Genomic DNA, 19,943 nt, shown 5'->3' on the forward strand with positions numbered 1-19,943 from the left:
AAACTTAAATACAGATCTGTGTTATATTCCCATGCTTTCTCGACTATTTGTCGTAAAGTGAAGATCTGATCCCGACAGCCTCTATTTAGCCTGAATCCAGCTTGTTCTTCACCAAGCTTTTCTTCCACAATTCTTCTCAACCGTTTCTCAAGTATACTTGCATAGATCTTGCCAGGAACGCTCAGTAGGGAAATACCTCTGTAATTCTCACATTCAGTTTTATTTCCCTTTTTATATATATGTACAATGAGAGCTATACTCCAATCATCGGGAATTCGTCCCTCTGTCCAGGCTTTCTGAACTATGCAGTGCAGCCACTGTAAGACTTTTATACCACCATACTTACCACCATACTTCAGCATTTCTGGTCGAATATCATCTACTCCTGCTGCTTTTTCACATTTGAAGTTTTGATGGCTTTTTCTACTTCAAGTATGGATATGTATTCCTGATTGCATGCCTGGTCAGTGTTTTTTTTTATCACTGTGCTGTCATCACTGCTTGTTTCATTAGGAAATTTTAAAAGTAATTACTCCATACTTCAAGGATATCTTTTTCTCCTGTTTTCATGTCACCTTTATCACCTCTAACTCCTTTTACAGCACTGTTTCCTCCATTCCTAAGCTTTGTCAACAACCTTCAGAATATTTTGCCACCTTCTTGATATTTATTTTCTATATTCTTGCCAAAGTCCTCCCATGACTTTTGTTTAGCTAGTTTTAGACACTGTTTAGCTTTCTTACATTTGTCTCTGTATTCTGTAAGAGTAAAAGCTGACTTATTTGCCAGGAACTTTTGATATGCTTTCTTCTTTTCCTTCACTGCCTCTTTAACTTCTTGTGTCCACCATGGAGTTCTGATTTTTTTATCCTTGCACACAACCTCACCATATGCCTCTCTGGCAGAATCAATTAATGTTTTCTTCAGAGTTTGCCACTGAATCTCCAAGGTTTGGTTCCTGTTCTCAAACTCTTTCATTTTCTTTTCAATAATCTTTCTGTATTTTAGTCTACAGTTCACATCTGAGAGCTGGTCAACTTTTATTCGCTTTAAAACTTTCTTACATGTTATTCTTTTCAATATGAAATTCAATTTTATCCTGCTCAAGACTAAATAGTGATCACTTCCAATTTCAAATCCTCTGTACACTCTGGGGTACTGCACCAGGGAGAAGACATCACTATCAACAATAACATAGTCAATGAGACTTTTCTTATTCCTAGACTCTTCTCTCCATGTGAATTTGTGCACATTTTTATGTTGGAACATGGTGTTAGTAATAATCAGTCCATGTCCTGAGCAGAAATCCAACAGGTATTTGCCATTATTATTAGCTTTGCTCTTCTCTCCAAATTTTCCCAAAATATTTTTGTATGTCTCGCAATCATTTCCTACTCTGCTATTTAAATCCCCAACAAGAACCAACTTTTCCTTTTTCATTGTGTCAGTTGCTTTTTCTAAAGCCTCAAAAAATTCCTCCACTTCTACCTTAGTAGAACCTTCTGTGGGACCATAGGCACAAATAAGTCTCATTGTCCAGTTCCCCATTCTCATATTTGCCCATATTACTGCCATTCAAGAAGATTAGCCTCGTATTTTGTGTTGAATACTATGGCTACTCCTTCTTTTCCTTGATTGTCATTGCCTGAATATAACATTTTGTATTTATTGCTTAGAAAGATCTCACCAGTTTTGGTCTTTTTTGTTTCAGTCACCCCTATTATATCGATCTATTACTTATCTAATTCCTCAGCTAGCTCTATTTCTTTGCCATTCAGGCTTCTTACGTTGATAGTACCGATCTTTAACTCTGGTGATGTTGAGTTGGGGTTTGTTTTCAGATTTGTTCCAGTAGCTGACTTTTCGCTGTTCGCCCTGGTTCCCTGGCGAAAACAACGGGGCCTTGTTTAACCGGGCGACGCCCCAGCCGGCATGAAATTTTGTCATGTCGTACCATCATTTTTTTTTTTATTTTGGTTTAACCAATAAGAATACAATTTGGTCGGCTAAATCCCAAATTGCCAGCCCATCCTCGTTCGTTCAGTATCCAAGTAGATACCTAACAGGGTGCACCACGAGAAGGTGAAGATTGGACATTAGGTCAAAAGCCCTGGTCGGTTCTCTGCATTCCTTTAAAGGCTATGTGGAGGTCTCCTCTCAGTTATACAGCTTTGACCCTTAAGCACCCCCAAAGCAAAGTATGATATTATTATTATTATTCGTGACACCTCCAAGGAGCCAGAAGACTCATCGCGGGAGGTCACCTACTGTATGACTCTTCATCTATACCACTACCGAACCTCTACTACCAATAACTTACATCAGCGCACTACCACCACCACGAGAAATATTTTTTGTCTGTTAATTGTGTGTTCAAGGGCCGATTTGTCTGTATGCGGGATGAAAAGCCTGAGTTTCTGGGAGAAAAAACCCTGCTACCTCCATATGAGATCAGCTAACTCACCTTCAATTGATATACTGCAAATGTTGGACAGTTTTTGACACTGTTAAAATAATCATAATTAAAATTCTGAATATTTTTACGAATTGTTTATGTTAAAATGTTTATTAATTTTGTTTTCATAACACGCATTGTCGGCACTTGCGATGTGCCCGTTATGGAAATTGTTTTGTCAAAAGTGATATGTAAAGAAGTCAAAAAATTGATGTACTTACCAGATTTGATATTTGTATTACTTAAAAGAATTTTATTGTAATTTAAAATTATCAAAGATTGTGTTTTATGAAGACATTATCTTGTCGCTAACGGAGACAACGTGTCAGTCATTATTTATACCTAACTTCTTGCTTACCAGTTTCATGGAGTGCACATGCTCGCCAAGAAGTTTGATGAGGGATTGACAGCTGACAAGAAAGCGTTCGGTATCTGGGTAATGGCTGAAAACAAGGGAGCGTTTGGAAGAAAATTAGAACACAGACCGGCAGACATTTAGGTTCGGAGGAACTTAAGTTTTTTATGTGATGACAGTCGGAGGAAAATTAATAGTATATTCCGAAAAAAGAATCATGGAACTATTAAGTTTAAAGTAAAATAAGTATTGATAAATAAAAGGAAAATATTGCTATAGGCGTTTTAAAAGGAATATTGAAGGGAAACGCTAATTGGAAGATTTATAGGAGATTCCGAAAAGGAAATTGTAGAACTGTAAGTTTTTTTACTGGAATAGTTAAGACTGTAAATAAGCAATTAGTGAATAAAAGAAGAAGTTGCTCTTTACGTTCTAAAGGAATGTTCGAGAAAACTCTGATTAGTAAGTTTCATCTGTATTAAGGACGCTGTATCTAACCATTATTTCTACTGAAGAAAAGAGACAGAATTAAGTCAGGAAGATTTAATGTGTGCTACATGAGTGATAAAAAAAAAAGGATCCTGTGAAAATGATGAATAAAGTTGCATATCTTCAGAAAAGGAACATTTTGTGATTGTGTAAAGAAAGTGTTTAGTCTAGTCTTAAGTGTAAGTTTATTTTTTAAGGCCTTGGATCCAATTAATTTTGTAGTTAGTTATGTAATATTTGTTTGAAGTGTATATATATATTGTTTTTGTTTTATTAAATGTGTTTATTTTGTATTTTGGTCTTGAGTCAGTGATTATTTGGATTCTGAAAGAAAGAGTTAAGATCATCACCAATTGGAGTGAACCCTTGTGCATATAATAATATATAGGTACACTCGGAAATAAAAAAAAATAACTGTTAGAAATAAAGAGATCAAATAATATAAACATCTCTATATAAAAAACATACCAATTATTAACAACACAACGTTTAGGTCCTCCTTCGATGAGTCTGCAGTCTCCTTGGAGTAGCCCGTAATAATAATAATAATCCTTCTTGGGAAAAATCAGAGGAGGCATGATTTGAGCAATTCATGATATAGTGGATATGCTTTGTCTATACAAGAGTTGAAGAAGAAAGTCTGTCTCACTCAGTTGAATACAGATCAAAGATTAGCAAATCAGACAATTTAAGTGGGAAAAAATATGGTTCTAGATATGGTTGGAATGATGCTGTTATGACTGTTTTAGTAGATCAAGAATAAGAGATAATCAAATTAGAAGTTGACAGAAAATAGTCAATTTGGAAGAAAATTGCTGATAGCTAATGTTATATCAACAATTGGGTTGCACTATCATCATATCAATTAAACTGCTTTAGTTTACACAACAATAAAATTATAACTAGCAAGTATATAATTAATACTCACCAATTGCACAGATTCATCATACATCTCAATGAACTCTTTTGCTAATGGAATTTCTTCGACTTTAAATGCCACACCGGCAAAACTTAACTGTCTAGCCATATATAACCCACGCAACTGGAAAAATAAAAAATAAAGTACTTCGTTACATTAGTTACAAATCTTCAAATACCAAAGAAAATGCAAAAAATAAGTAATCAGAATGAAATATCAACACAGAAATCATCCATTTTCTTTCTAAGATCAAAATATATCAAAATAGCTGAAATAGCAATTTTTTCAAAAAAGTAAGGAAAAATAATTAATTTTACACAAATTATGGACTCTACAACTGTGTTATAAATAATTATTTTATTTTCCTGATGTTTCAACCTTCATATTAAAGTCATTCTGGAGTATACACATAAATATATACAGAGACAAGCTAAATTACATTTCACATAGTATGCTGAAGAGACAATGATTTGATCAACAGTTATTTTACTGACCTAACCTCTACTTCAAAACCATTAAGTGCAAGATTCTGTTTCTGGTAGTGCAGTTCTTCATTCCTTTAAATTGGTGTGCTTGATATGTTATATGCCCTGTCTCGGGAAGTTTTAATTATGCCCATCTTTTTTAATGGATAATGGTTTGATGCGACATTTAAAAATCTTCCTGCTGTGGTAGATTGTCTGTATAAGGAGAAGGATAACCTTTTTTCCTCTTCATTTACTTTGACAAGTAAATTCTTAATACATCTCTTGCAACTCGCTTACTTAAACAAAATTTCAAGAATGCAATCACAAGCAAGAATGCAAAACTTCCTACAGAAGATGTATAGATTTTACTTAATATAGTCATGAATGGTTTCCTGGTTACTATCTAACTCACCTAAACCTAGTTCATTCTTTTCCATGTTTAAGCTACTCATTGAATATTGAACTTCTTTTAACATGTTCATGTGCCAGGCAGTGTCATAAATTGCATACTGTATCTATGTTGTTTCCACATCAGGAGGTTGCATTTTCACTAAGCTTATAGTTGCAACATTTTCGGTAGAATTTTATTTGTAAACTTAGCATCTGTAAAGCGTCTTAATGATATTTAAATTCTCAAATGTAATTCAAACTGATTTCAAGTTATATATACTCTCAAACATACTGTATCTTTATTTTCTTCAGATCAATTGTGTGCTTTCTTTCTGTTCCCATTGACTGCATTATAAACAGCTGTTACATGAATTTTCTGGAACTGAAAATTTGAAACAGTATGTTAGGACAAATGTGTCCAGTTAGCTACTATGTTTAGTGTTACAATAAATCTGTTTTGCTTACATGCATGCAGCATAGTGTCTGTGTGAGGGGAGTATTTTTCATTACAAAGTGTCATTCCAGTTGTCTTTAATTACAAGAACTGTTGCCAAATATAGTACAAAGACCGTAAATGTTCCTGTACTGTATTTAGTGATACAATAAACTACTTGTTTTTCTATGTTTTAATTTACAGGCAGTGGATGATCTAAACAAAATACTAGCATGGGTGAGATAGTAATAATAGTAGTAATAATAAATAATAAAAAATAAATAAAATTATTTTAAAAAAATGTAATGAATATAGGATTCTCAAAAGGGTGGATAATTCAAATGAAATTGTTAATGTATTTTTAACTATGTAAAAAATGTATACTGATCCTCAGGAAACAAAATAAAATTCTCAGAAAATCAAGCAAAACCTAAATAAAACATAAATAATAAACATAAGAAGCACAACAAATTTTACAAGATGATTTGCTGCTCCATCAATCCAAATGCATTCCTGCCATGCCTAAATGAATCGCCTAATCAACAGTACAGTAATCCCTCGATTAGTGCGTCCCAAAAATTCATACCTATATTCATCTTAAAAATAAATGTTACAGATTTTAAAAATTTTCTATCTATACATTTTTATGGCTAACTATTTTAAAAAATCACTCACCAAAATGAAATAATTTAGTTACTGATTTAAAACATTTTACAAAGTTATTTTTAATGGCATACTACACTACTTCTATGTATACTATGTTCCAAATTTTTACCGCCAAAATTTATGTCGTCTGCTATAGTACGCCAACAGATTCGAGACCCTTCGACACTTCTGTGCACGTCACAAAAAGGATAATCCATTCTGATAATAGGAATAATCAATCTGTCTTCTGGGATGAGTTGTTTATTATTACAAGTCGGAAAATTAACTTCACTTTTATGATCGTTGTAGTTTTTAAAGTGGTAACTATTTTGCTTGTATAACAGTTGGTAAATTTTATCTATAAAGCACGTGATTTCGCATGTTGGCGACCGATTCATAAGTCCTTCACTTTCTCCCCTTCAATAATAATGTCCTAGAGTTAATTAAATCTCATTCTGAAGAATTGAGTGATTCCAACCTGATAAATTTAGATGCATAGTGGGAAGATCCTGAATAATATGAAGAAAATTTATCACTGATAATCAGCCAAAAGAGATTTCACAGAAACAATTTGAAAATATTTTTCGTACAAGTGAAGTTTTTAAGCAGCAATGCTTAGAGGCTGACTCTGATGAAGAGAGAAACAGTAAAATTGGCAGAAGAGTAGAAGAGGCAATAGGGCCATACTGTTGGTTGTATGAAAAAAAAGAAACAAAATACTCACCAAACTATATTAGTTCGATTCATTGTTAAGAAATAGAATAATAAAATTTATATCTGAATATGCTTTATTGTCTTTTAGCTTCATGGTTGTGCTTTAACTAGGCCCTGAGAGACACCTTAATTCTTTACATAAAAAAATTAAGGCTCAAAAAAGAAATTTGACAAACGAATTATACTTTTTCCCATAGGTTATTATATTCGATTAGTGCATTTTCGATTAATGCTCCTGTTTTAAAGAACACATTAGAGTTTACAGGATCAAGTATTATTCACTCCAGCCAGCAAATTATAGGATGCACATAATATCACGAATGATAATATTAATAATTCTTTTTTCCCAAGTATTTCACTTCACATTTATTCTTTCTTTCCCTTATATGTCCCATCCCCACATGGCTTACTGATGATGGTTCACGTATTTACACCTTTTAGTAATTCAAATATATAACCAAATATAGAATATTATTATATAAGTCAAGTGGATATTAGATCCAGAATTATTTCTTTCTGGAAATAATGGAAATTTTTCATGTTATTCCTCTAAAATCGATATTAATGATTATGGCTATTTTCCCTATTTTCTTAAGGAACACTCCTTGTATTACATCATTGCCTTTTTACTCTAATTTATTTAAGACATTAATGATATTTTTAAAGACATCAATAAAGGAATAATGTGGAAGGAATCATTTTTGGCAGACCTTTGTAGAATGCTCAAGGTTCACTTCTTTTTTTTGAGCAGCATCAGGAATATAACAATAAAGAGTATATATTGGGGTGCTTAAGGGTCAAAGCTGTATAACTGAGAGGAGAATCTCCTGAGAGGAGACCTCCACATAGTCTTTAAAGGAATGCGGAGAACCGACCAGGGCGTCTGACCTAATGTCCAATCCTCACCTTCTCGTGATGCACCCTGTTGGGTATCTACTGGGATACTAAACGAATGAGGATGGGCTAGATTATTGGGATTTAGCCGACCAAATTGTATTCTTATTGGTTAAACCAAAATAAAAATGATGGTACAACATGACAAAATTTCATGCCGGCTGGGGCATGGCCCGGTTAAACAAGGTCCCCGTTGTTTTCGCCAGGGAACCAGGGCAAACAGCGAAAAGTCAGCTACTGGAACAAATCTGAAATCTGAAAGCACACCCCAACTCAACATCACCAGAGTTAAAGATCAGTACTATCAACATAAGAAGCCTGAAATGCAAAGAAATGGAGCTAGCTGAGGAATTAGATAAGTACCAGATCGACATAATAGGGGTGACTGAAACAAAAAAGACAAAAACTAGTGAGATGTTTCTGAGCAATAAATACAAAATGTTATATTCAGGCAATGACAATCAAGGAAAAGAAGGAGTAGCCATAGTATTCAACACAAAATATGAGGCTAATCTTCTTGAATGGCAGGCAGTCTCAAGTAGAGTGATGTGGGCAAATATGAGAATGGGGAACTGGACAATGCGACTTATTTGTGCATATGGTCCCACAGAAGGTTCTACTAAGGGTAGAAGGGGAGAAATTTTTTGAGGCTTCAGAAAAAGCAACTGACACAATGAAAAAGAAAAAGTTGGTCCTTGTTGGGTATCTAAATAGCAGAGTAGGAAATGATTATGAGACATACAAAAATATTTTGGGAAAATTTGGAGAGAAGAGCAAAGCTAATAATAATGGGAAATATCTGTTGGATTTCTGCTCAGGACATGGATTGGTTATTACTAACACCATGTTCCAACATAAAAATGTGCACAAATTCACATGGAGAGAAGAGTCTAGGAATAAGAAAAGTCTCATTGACTATGTTATTGTTGATAGTGATGTCTTCTCCCTGGTGCAGTACCCCAGAGTGTACAGAGGATTTGAAATTGGAAGTGATCACTATTTAGTCTTGAGCAGGATAAAATTGAATTTCATATTGAAAAGAATAACATGCAAGAAAGTTTTAAAGCGAATAAAAGTTGAGCAGCTCTCAGATGAACTGTAGACTAAAATATACAAAGATTATTGAAGAAAAAATGAAGGAGTTTGAGAACAGGAATCAGGAGTGTACTCAAAAACAATTTGAGTACACTCTTTGAGGGTACATGGCAGGAATTTGATGATGATGAAGCAAATAAATTATGTTTCGAGGTTACCCAAACTCCATACAAAGTGAAACCACCTCCTTTAAATATACTCTTCTCAGAACTACAGAGCTATTTGCTCTCTATGCCAGGAACACCAATACTGATGTAGTCTCCCTATTCACCAATATACCTCAACACGAGTCTCAGTTTTGACAATATAATTTCCCAGAAGACATTGTTAGCCTATTTAAATTCACCATCAATGTGGGTTAATTTACATGGTGTAACATGTTGTTCAAACAGATCGAAGAAACAATGGACAATCCTATCTCTCACCAGTCTCAGCTGATTATTTTATGGAGCATCTAGAAAAACAAGTTTCTGACACTATATTTCCTCAATCTTATACATGTTTACGTTTTGTAAACATACAGGGTGTCCCATAGGCTCCAAAATATTTCAATAATTCATAAAAATCAGAAAAATTGGTATATTAGGGTGCATTTATATGAAAGTGAATCGCAAGGAGGGGGATTTGTCTTTTAGCAAGGAGAAAAAAATTAGTTCATATTTTTCCCAATAGAAGGCACTGTACCACATGGCTAATTTGCAAAAACATGCAAATGAGAGTTCTAAGAAATGCAGGGTATACTGGCAGCTCATAATGAATGCTTGCGAATTCCCAGCCACTGGGGCAAACAGAATTGTTTTTGTGAAAAGAAAAATTTGTTGTTGTGATACTTACATTGGTGTTGTAATGCTTACACACCATGAAATATTTGGAATACAGACGTTTTTGCTATGCCTGTGATTCTTGCAGCTTCCCACGCACTGCTCACACTGCTTGTTGATTGTGCTGCTAGGGCATTCATTTGCAATACCACAATGCTGGTATGGGATTTGGGCTTACACTACTTTTTTTCTGCATGTTCAGGGGGCGATCTGACAAATTTCCAGGTTTGTCTAGCACGCATTCACATGCAGTGCGACTCATTTTTATGATTATTGTTTTGAATATAATTATCATTTTGTCTCTCTGATGATGTCACGTGACACTGAATGAAATATATTGGAGTTTTTGAATAACATTCCACATATTTTTTACATGAGTAAGCTGTGAAAGCTTTTAAATATGTCTAGTACACATTCTCCATTAAAACTATTTAGTATTTAAGTTCTGCAGATCCAGAAAAGACATGATATTCGCTGTCCTGCCAAACAGGCAGGACAGCGAATATCAGAATTTCTGAACACGAGGACTACATCCGTTTTCACAAGTGCAGCCATTCTGATCTTGCAGACCATGCTCTGGATACATGCCACAGAATACGGTGGAAGAAAGCTACAGTAATACACCGTAGCAAATACAAATTCGAAAGACTATTTATGGAATCAGCCTCAGCCCTAAGAAATTCTCCAAACCTCAACAAATTTGGCTGTATGCGACTGCCCCAAATTTGGGAGGCTTACATCAGCAGACCTTCAGCCCAACGGCCAAGAACCTACTTAGCCCGCTAGAGGGCACCATCAGGACTTTTAGGAGAACAATAGTTTCTTCTCTTCATTCTCAGTTACTGTGCTGTAGTGCCTACGTGCACATGCCTTTTTTTTGTAAGTTCCTTTTGAAGATGGCAACGTGATGTTGCCGAAATATCGGAAATATTTATTAAAGTGTAATTTAATTTATATTCGTATCTACGTTGTTTAATTCTTTAAGTGATTTAATAATGCATAACCAACGTATAAGCCTGTCTACGAGAACTGTATTCTTAATCTAACAAACTAGTAAAAGATTTCAGCTATTTAGGCATATTTTTAAATGTATCTCTTGTATGGACAAACAGAACATTTGTCCGTACAAGCCTTCTCAGCAAATAGCAATCTGGTTCCTGACAAATTGTCTTAGGACTACAGTTATACCTCTTAGACAAGCAATGTGGGTTATTTTTCCACTGACTAAACACCCTGGATATTTCACCTTTTGAGATACCAGTCAGCTCTACTGTTTTCAAAATCGGGATTTCAGTCAGAAGAGCACCCAATAAGCCCCTTAATCAAACTCTGAAAGATCCTTTGTTTTTTCTCATTGTGATCAACACTATTGATAATTGTTGACCAGCAGCATTCTTGAATAGTTGCCTATAACACATGGTGATACACACGCGACTGAGTATTTTGCATATGTGATACGTGAAGTTACGTACATCTGCAGAAAGGTTTCTAATTCAGTGGCCAGTATGTGTATATTGCAACTGAGCACTGTGCTTAAAGGTTAAAGAGTGTCTGAAGAATAGGATAAATTCTTATTTTGTATTACAGTTGTCAGTGAAAGAAATGGTAATCATTGCAAGTTATGCAAAATGAAATATTGTTTGAGAATTCCTGACTCCAAACTAACTTCCAAATGTCAGGTAGCCACATAACAGAGGATAAGAGATAAGTAGTGATAACTGTTGCTCGACTGGAATTAATTCACCTTTTGAAAATAGCCAAACTAAATTTTTAGAGGGAGGAAAACAATCTATGAAGGAATTAACTCATCATCATTATGTATCATCTCTCCAGGAAACTGACTATCATAATGTGACTCATGGTTGACTATGGAGGTAAGGAAAATGTTGTGAGGACAATATCTCTTCCACATTGTTATAAGTATTCATGGCTGTAGATCAATGTGTGCGCATGGGGCCAGTTTGCCTGTACCGAGGGACGAAAAACCAGTTTCTTGGTGAAAACAAATCTTCTACCTCAGTATGAGACTGGCTTACTCACCTTTAGTTGAAAGAGACCTGAAAAACGTTCCACACAATTCATGGATGGGATTCGAACCCATGTCTTTCCAACCAAAGGGCTTTGTCTATACCGACTGAGCTATGGAGGCTCATAAATTAACTACATAAGGTACTAATCTCCTGGTTGCAAATAATACTTAATATATTTGTCGAATCGGGTTATCTGATTATGGACTGCTGCCAGTAATCAAATAACGTAATAGTGAATGAGATGACGTTTTAAGTTTAAAAAAAAAATGAAAATTATGCAAATAAAGTAAGACAATGTATTTGAATTTGTTTAGAGCAGGGGGCAGCAAAGTGATTGATATTTACCCCTGGGGATTGATATGGCTATCCATGGGGTAGATAAATGTCTAAGGGTCAAAAGGGGTTGGGTTAGCTGCTACTCAAATCGATTTTGAGTAACACTACTAAACATGCAATGCCAAATGGCTGATCAGCTAAGTCAACGAGGGAGAAGCACACGCTCTCCCCGATGAAGACATCTAGAACAGAGACAATCATAGCTAGTGCGCATTTATCACCCATAGGCCTGTACTGGGGGTGATAAATGAATTAGAGTAGAGAGCTCTCTGTTCATAGAGTAGAGCTCTCATAGTGCCTATATATGAAAAAAGGAAATAAAACTGAATGTGAGAATTACAGAGGTATTTACCTACTGAATGTTCCTGGTAAAATTTATACAGAGAAGGATTGCGGAAGGGAATCTTAGTGAAAAACAAGCTAGATTCAGGCCAAATAGAGGCTGTCAGGATCAGATTTTCACTTTATGACAAATAGTTGAGAAATCATAGGAATATAACAAAGATCTATATTTAAGTTTTGTAGATCTGGAAAAGATATATGACAAGGTGCCAAGAGAAAAGCTATTCAAAACAGTACAGCTGTGTGGTGTTAATGGAGCATTATATCAAGCAATACTTAAGTATTTATTTGAGTTGTAAGTCAGCAGTTAGAACTGAAGGAAGTACGGTAAGATGGTTTATTGTTAAATCTGGTGTCAGACAAGGATGTTTGTTATCCCCTCTGTTATTTATTATCTATATGGATCAGATTATGAAGGAAAGTGGTATTAAATCTGGTATTAAATGGAACAGCAATTAAACAAGAAATTTCTAAAAAGCATAACAATCAAAATTTTCCTTACTAAAAAAATAATCCTGTATAATTAAAGTTAGAAAAGAACAGCTATTGAAGTAGATAGCTTCTACTTCCATAAAGTAAATAAATGTAGATCATCAGATCTATTTAAATTAGGACAAGGGAGCAATGTTTCACAAGTTTCTCTATAAAGAAATTCTATACGAAATTGGCTTTTATGAAGGGTTCTTGTCTTATTTCACAGAATTCAATGCTTGATTTTTTTCATCATGACAAATAAAAGCAGATTCTCCAGATTGTCCAAAATAAGATACACCACAAGAACAAGAAATCGAGTAAACACCCAGGAAACCAAGAGGAGGAAGTTCGGAAATTCCTTGCACATAAGAGAGAAGAATACGATATATATTGTCCTCTTGAAGAGAAGAGGCAGGGATTCTATAACTGCTAAATGCTTTTTTTGATGAAGACTTCACTAAAATGTGATGGAAGCAACATGAGGTTATCAGTGTTAGATAAACCTCACAGGTGATATCCTCACAGGATGTGGCTGTGAATGAGGTATCAACACTGCCACCTTGATTAAAGTGATCACGAGACATTGGTTTGAAAGGTAGTCAAATGGGAAAAATTGTTAACAAGAAGGTCTATATGTGGAACTATAAGGTGGGTGATTATTGAAAGTTTGGTAGTCAACTAGCATCAATACACTGGGTTGATAAATTGTGTAGAAAAGATGTTGACAGTGCATGTGAAATGTAAGGCAGTATCTAACACAAGCAATGCATAACTGCATACCAAGAGTTAAGTGAATAAATAGAGTAGGATGGATGAACAGTGAAATCAAGCAAGCAGTGTTACAAAATAAGTTATGGATAGAGTACAAGTCAGTTTGCGGTGAAGAGATGTATGAAGAATATAAGGTGCAAGCCAGAAAAGTGCCAAGCATAGTTAAAAAAGAAAAAGTACAATATCACAGGAGATTGGCCAGTCAGGTCAAAGCCTAGTGATCCTAGTGGATAACTAAGGTAGCCAAGTAACCATACCAAATCATACAGTGGAATAATTTAACGAACACTTCATCAGTGTATATGACAGTGGTGTGAATGATGCTGTGGAACAGAAAGGAGACAAGAATTACGAGAATTAAAGGTGAAAGAATCAGAGGTGTATCAAGTGTTGCTCAGGTGAGATGTTAATTTATTTATTATTTATTTACTGTATGATAGTAAAATCCAAAACACTCCTGAAGACAACTCCAGTAGAGAGCAGACAGGATTCAGAAGAGGCTTCTACACAACAGATCATAGTCATTTCGCAATTAACAGAAAAATGCAGAGAATACCGAATCCTTCTGTTTCCTCTTCATTGATTTTAAAAAAGCATTTGATACCATAGAACACAAAGCAGTCATCAGTGCCTTACTGGAAATAAACATGGATCCTACTTACATCCACATGATAAAATAAATTAACAAAAATCAGGCCACACAAATAACACTATTTGATCAACCTATAAATATAGATATAAAGAGAGCGGTCCACCAAGGCGATGTGATCTCCCAAAATCTATTTACCAGCACTTTAGAACATATTCTGAAAAAGACCTAAATGGAGGAATAAGCATAGATGATGAAAAAATGATCTAGTACTGATATCTCAAATCCCAAAAAATCTAGAAGAAATGGGTGAAAAAATATACACAAACAGCAGTGAGATAGACTTAGAAATGAATCTAGAAAAAACAAAATGCATTAAAAACACCTACACAAGTGACAGTCACCTATGTATTAATAACATCCCTATAGTACAAAGTGACTCTTACAATTACTTAGGACAAAAAATAAATATGAATAATGATTTATCTGAAGAACTAGTAAAAAGAAAGAAAGTCACATGGCTATCATTCAACAGACTAAAACACTCGCTCACATACGGATCAGAAACATGGAACACAACAAGAAAAGAAGAAGACTCTCAGGATAATTCAGTGTGTAATAGTACATAGGATTTGTAACATCAACAAAATAAAACATGTCAGAAATACAGAACTAAGAGAGATAAGGCATAAAAGATGTAACTGCAGTATAAGAGAACAAGATGAGATGGGCAGGCCCCAGACTTAGGGATAATAGACGAACATATAAAATACTCAGTTGGCAACCAAGAATAAAGAGAAAACCAAGAAGACCACCTACAAGATGGGGGAAACCCATTAGTGAAATCTATGGGTACAACATACAAGAGAGAGGCTCAAGATCGAGATTGTTGGGAACATCTTTGTGACATGCACTCATGGAGAAATTCTGAAAGAAACACGGATACACCAAGTTAATCAAGGTAATGATGGAAAATGCAGCAAGAAACAATACACCAATGTAACAGATGTATGATAACTAAAAGCCACATAAAAGAAAGTTTTACAAAACAATTTTAAATTTTTCAAACCAATTATTATTATTATTAAGAGAGATCTCAAGGGAGTCAGAGGCTCATTGAGGGAGACCGCATACTACACGCATCAGCTATCATACTTATTCTTGAATTCATTCACACTATTTGCACTCACAACATCCAATGGCAATCCATTCCAATCATGCACCATCCTATGAGAGAAAAATCTAGCCCTCACCCCCCTTCTTAGTGGCATTCATTTTCTGCTTGCAAGAATGTCCTCTTGTCCATTCCCCACCCTCCATAAATTGAAATCCTATATGACCTTTTCAGAAGTTTGAAAGTCTAAATCATATCACTTCCCTCTTTCTCCTGTTTGCTAGTCTGCAGTATACAAATTCATAATCAGTATTCCACAATCCTGATATCATTTATAACACTCTCCTTTGCACTCTCTGCAATATATCAGAATCACAATGGAAAACCAGACATGTGCAAAATAGTCCAATCGAGGTCTTATCAAGGCTTTTTAAAGAGGAAAAATGACATCCTTATCTTTACATGTAAAAATCTGTTTCAGCATTGCGATTATCTTTTGAATCGTATTTGCAATCTTTGCAACATGGCTCCTAAACTTCCTATCTATTAATACTCCAAGATTCAACTATTGACCAATCAGTATCTCATGAGTGGTGGTGAAGATATTGGAAAAGTTGGTTAGGACTTGTATTCAGAAATGCATTGACAGACATTCTCCACTTGGCAACGAACAACAAGGGTTTACTAAAGGAAGGTCATGTTTTAGCAACTTGCTCACATTCTATAATAATATTACCACTGGACTAGACAAAGGAAAGGGATACATCATGATACTTCTGGATTATGCTAAGGCTTTTCACAGAATACGGCATGGTAGACTGTTGCATAAATTGGAGAATATGGATTCGGGTTATAGAATATTAGCTTGGATAAGAAGATGGCTATCTGACAGATATCAAAAAATGGTATAAGAGGGATGTGATCTGCAAGATTTAAAGTAACCAGTGGTGCACCACAAGGATCAGTCCTTCGTCCAATGTTATTTAATACTGTACATTAATGACACTGGAGAGGATTTTACAAGCGACATACAGTTATTTGTTGATGATGCAAAGATAGGTAGGGTAATCAGGATTGCTGTTGATGCAGTAACTTGCAGAGTCATTTGAATAAGCTGGAATTGTGGGCATGTGAAAATGACTATCAGTTCAATGTTAGTAAATGTAAAGTCACGTACTTGGGTGTGATGAGATATCCAATGCCATACTATATTGATGGGATTATGCTAGAAGAAACTGACCAGGCTAGAGATCTTGGAGTTTTAATAGACAGGAATTTGAAATTCAAGGGCCATACAGGAAAGATTACATATACAACAAAGGATAATTGCAATGCTGAAACAAACTTTGGCATGTAAAGATAACGAGGTCATTTTGCCTCTATACTAGACCTTGATAAGACCTCACTTGGACTACTGTGCGCAGATCAGAGCTCTTGGTTTCCATGGTGATTCAGATATAATGGAAGTATTGCAAAGGAGGGTATTAAAAATGATAACAGGATTGTGGAATACTATCCAGTCCAGTGGTAATTATGAAGACATACTGTGAATTTGTAGACTGCAAACACTAGCAAATAGGATAAACTTACAAACTTCTGAAAGGATCATACAGGATTTCAGTAGATGGAATGTTTCATTTTATGCACGGTTGGGAAAGGACGAGAGGGCATCCTTGGAAGTTGAAAATGAATGCTGTCATTAAGAGGGTGAAAACTAGATTTTTCTCTTATAGTGTATTGCATGATTATAATGGATTGCTACTGGATATTATGTGTGCAAGTAAGGAGAATGAATTCATGAATTCTCACTTAATACTAATAATAAAAAAATAAAAAATAATAATAATAATGTTAGTTCCGAGAATGGGTTAAAATTGTTCTTCCAAAACCATTTGGCCAACCAGGCCAAAAATGTTTTTTGGCCTGTTGGCCAAAGTGGTTAGTATATCCACTCTCCAACAAAAGGCTGTGGGTGGTTCAAATCCTGCTGAAGGCATGGATGTTTGTGATTGTCTGTGAAAATACTAGTGGTTGTGATGGCGGTAGATGCTGTTGGTGTATTTGCGGTTCACTGTAATAATAATAGTAATTTTTTTTTTTTTAATTTTATGAGCTCCAATAAGTGAGGTGGTGTTCTCAAATTGGACAATAAAATTCCAATTTTATTGTCCAATTTTACAGCATTAAACAAACACTGATGCCCTAGAGCAGAAGTTGAACTTGCAGCCCATCCACTGAGCCAACTAGACTGGAATACAAGTATAGTTTTGGTTTCATTTTGAAGTTTAGCAAAATGTTTGGTATTCTTATATAATTAACTGCTGAAGTTACTTTTGTTTCACTTAATTTCATTAAATTACATCTGTGATAAAATCATTCAAGATATGGAATAAGTCATAGAATTTGAAAATGAGGAAAAAAAAGAAGAGTATATATTGATGACAGACATGAATGTCGTTAGTTGAGTGATACAGCTCACTTATCACATAACATCTACTCAATTTTAGGACTACAAATAGGTTCAAAAATATTTTATGAGTTATATGAAGATGGAAAGCTTCAGTCCACATTATAAACTTGCATTAAATAAATGTTAAATATAAATAAAAAATACCTTAATATCCATCGCTACCAATTCCATTGCACCAACTCCTCGCTTTTCTACCACAGAAATAAAATCTGTAAATTCCCGAAATGTTGTACCTTCACCCCAAAGTCCCAGCCGTGTCATATAGGCCATATTTCTTGGTTCTGAAGCACCTTTAAAAGAAATTAAAGCGAACTTAAACAAATAAAGAAGAACAATATTATTGCTTATAGTTCTGTAAAATATTAGTAATTCAAACATTGATACTTTAGAGAACAGATAGGGAATTTCATTCATTTTTGGGACTAGTTCAATTTGGCTCATAACAATTATTGAAAAGAATTACTCAAATTTAGTTGAATTAATCTGCTGGTTCACTTTGTATGTACATTCCTGAGCATATTTTTCAACCCATAGGTAAATGCTAGAAAAACTAAGTGGTAGAATGATAGATAGTTGCTGGTTTGACAGAGTGGCACCAGTGAAAATATTTTTAGAAAAGACAATGAAATAGAAAGTATGAAAAAGTCACTGAAGAGATCCACCAGACAGGATAGCATTTTTAGAGAGATTTTTGGTACACCACCTGAAATATGAGAATAGTATTCCAATATTCAAAGAGATTTATCTATTATGCATGCATGAAGTAGTGTCTTGAACCAAAAAGGGGGATAGAAAATTTTTGGAGGTTCTGAAGAATGGTAAGAGCAGTGTTTAAGATATTCACGATGCAAGGTTCTGATTTCTGAAGCATTTCAACTCTAAACAAAGAAGAGGAATAAATTGCATTTCCATCAGTGTAACTATGGAGTGGACTGAGAGAGCAAGATAGTGTCATTTATGTATAGGATTATAAATGGCTTTTGCAGTTTAAAAAAGGTATATGACTTACTAATGACACTGCATTAGTTTAAATGCAGAAACATCGTATATAATTCTTGATGATGTAACTGAATCTGACCTACTGTTGACAAGATCCTGTTTTACTATAAAAAATTATATTTAAACACAGGAAAAAACAAAATTTACACATGTGAAAACAGATCTGGTATAATTATAAAAATAAAATGCATTTATTCTACATTCTTATGCTGTATTGCATACTTCATTAAGAATGCAGTTATTTTTCTAATTTGATAACATGTTTATGTTTAAAAAAACAGAATGCTTCTTAAAACAAACCTGTGTTTTCAAACTTTAACTGTGACAAAAGGCAAAACCTGTTATCACAGTTAAAATGATAGTTAATATCATGATGAGATGCTATCATCGTCATTATTATGTGACACCTCCAAGGACTCACTGTGGGAGAGCACTCTACCTCAAGTACAAGCATCTCACCATGTCCCTCCTACTAAATTCTCCCACTACCCACAACTACCATCAATGCCATCTACTGCCCATCACCACAACCAGCAGTATTTTTTTTGTCTGTAAATTGTGTGGGTTCTCATGGTCAATTTGCCTGTATGTGGGATGAAGTTTCCGGGAGGGAAAAACTCTGCTACCTCCATATGAGATAATCTAACTCATCTTCAAATGAAAAAGCCCATATAAAGATTCCTCTTGTCATCACGACAAGAGCTGAACTTGAGCCTTTTCCAATTGATGTGTACAATATATCATCATTCTTCCAATTGTGCTACGGAGGCACTTATCACTTTTCATTGCTGATCTGTGTTGCATAACTTGGTTCTGTGAATCTTAGGACTCTTCTAAAGGTTGACCAAAGCTGATTTAGGTAAGGCCTTCATTTTTATTGCACTGTTTGACATGTCATTTTGGAGGCCTCCTTAAATATCTGAATAAAGCTATTAATATCAATATATAGCATTCCCATTAGTTCAGATAATCTTATGGTCTTCCTCTGTAGATAATCTAGGTCAAATTTATTCACAACATCCTTAATATGTCCTTATTCAAATCTCCTGTAAAAATCCTATTTGATGCAACATATTGCATATGCAAAAACTTCATCTATACCTGGCTTCTTAAGAGATTGAATAAGGTTGCTTGGGTCACC

The 19,943-nt window shown here is 34.8% G+C and overlaps 1 protein-coding gene across 1 annotated transcript in view; it reads right to left on the reverse strand.

The window, feature by feature from the left end:
• Positions 1-19,943, reverse strand: part of LOC150095851 (protein strawberry notch homolog 1-like) — a 527,670-nt gene that overhangs the window by 299,632 nt on the left and 208,095 nt on the right. Inside the window, exons 10-11 of the mRNA XM_090409548.1 lie at positions 17,948-18,093; positions 4,228-4,341 (exon numbers count right to left, since the gene is read on the reverse strand). Of these exons, the coding sequence (XP_090265674.1) occupies positions 4,228-4,341; positions 17,948-18,093 (260 nt within the window). The remainder of the gene's footprint in view (positions 1-4,227; positions 4,342-17,947; positions 18,094-19,943) is intronic.

This window comes from Typopeltis vanoorti, chromosome 19 (genome assembly GCF_054136105.1).
Source record: "Typopeltis vanoorti isolate ZY-2024b chromosome 19, IOZ_Tvanoo_1.0, whole genome shotgun sequence".
NCBI classification, from domain to species: domain Eukaryota; kingdom Metazoa; phylum Arthropoda; class Arachnida; order Uropygi; family Thelyphonidae; genus Typopeltis; species Typopeltis vanoorti.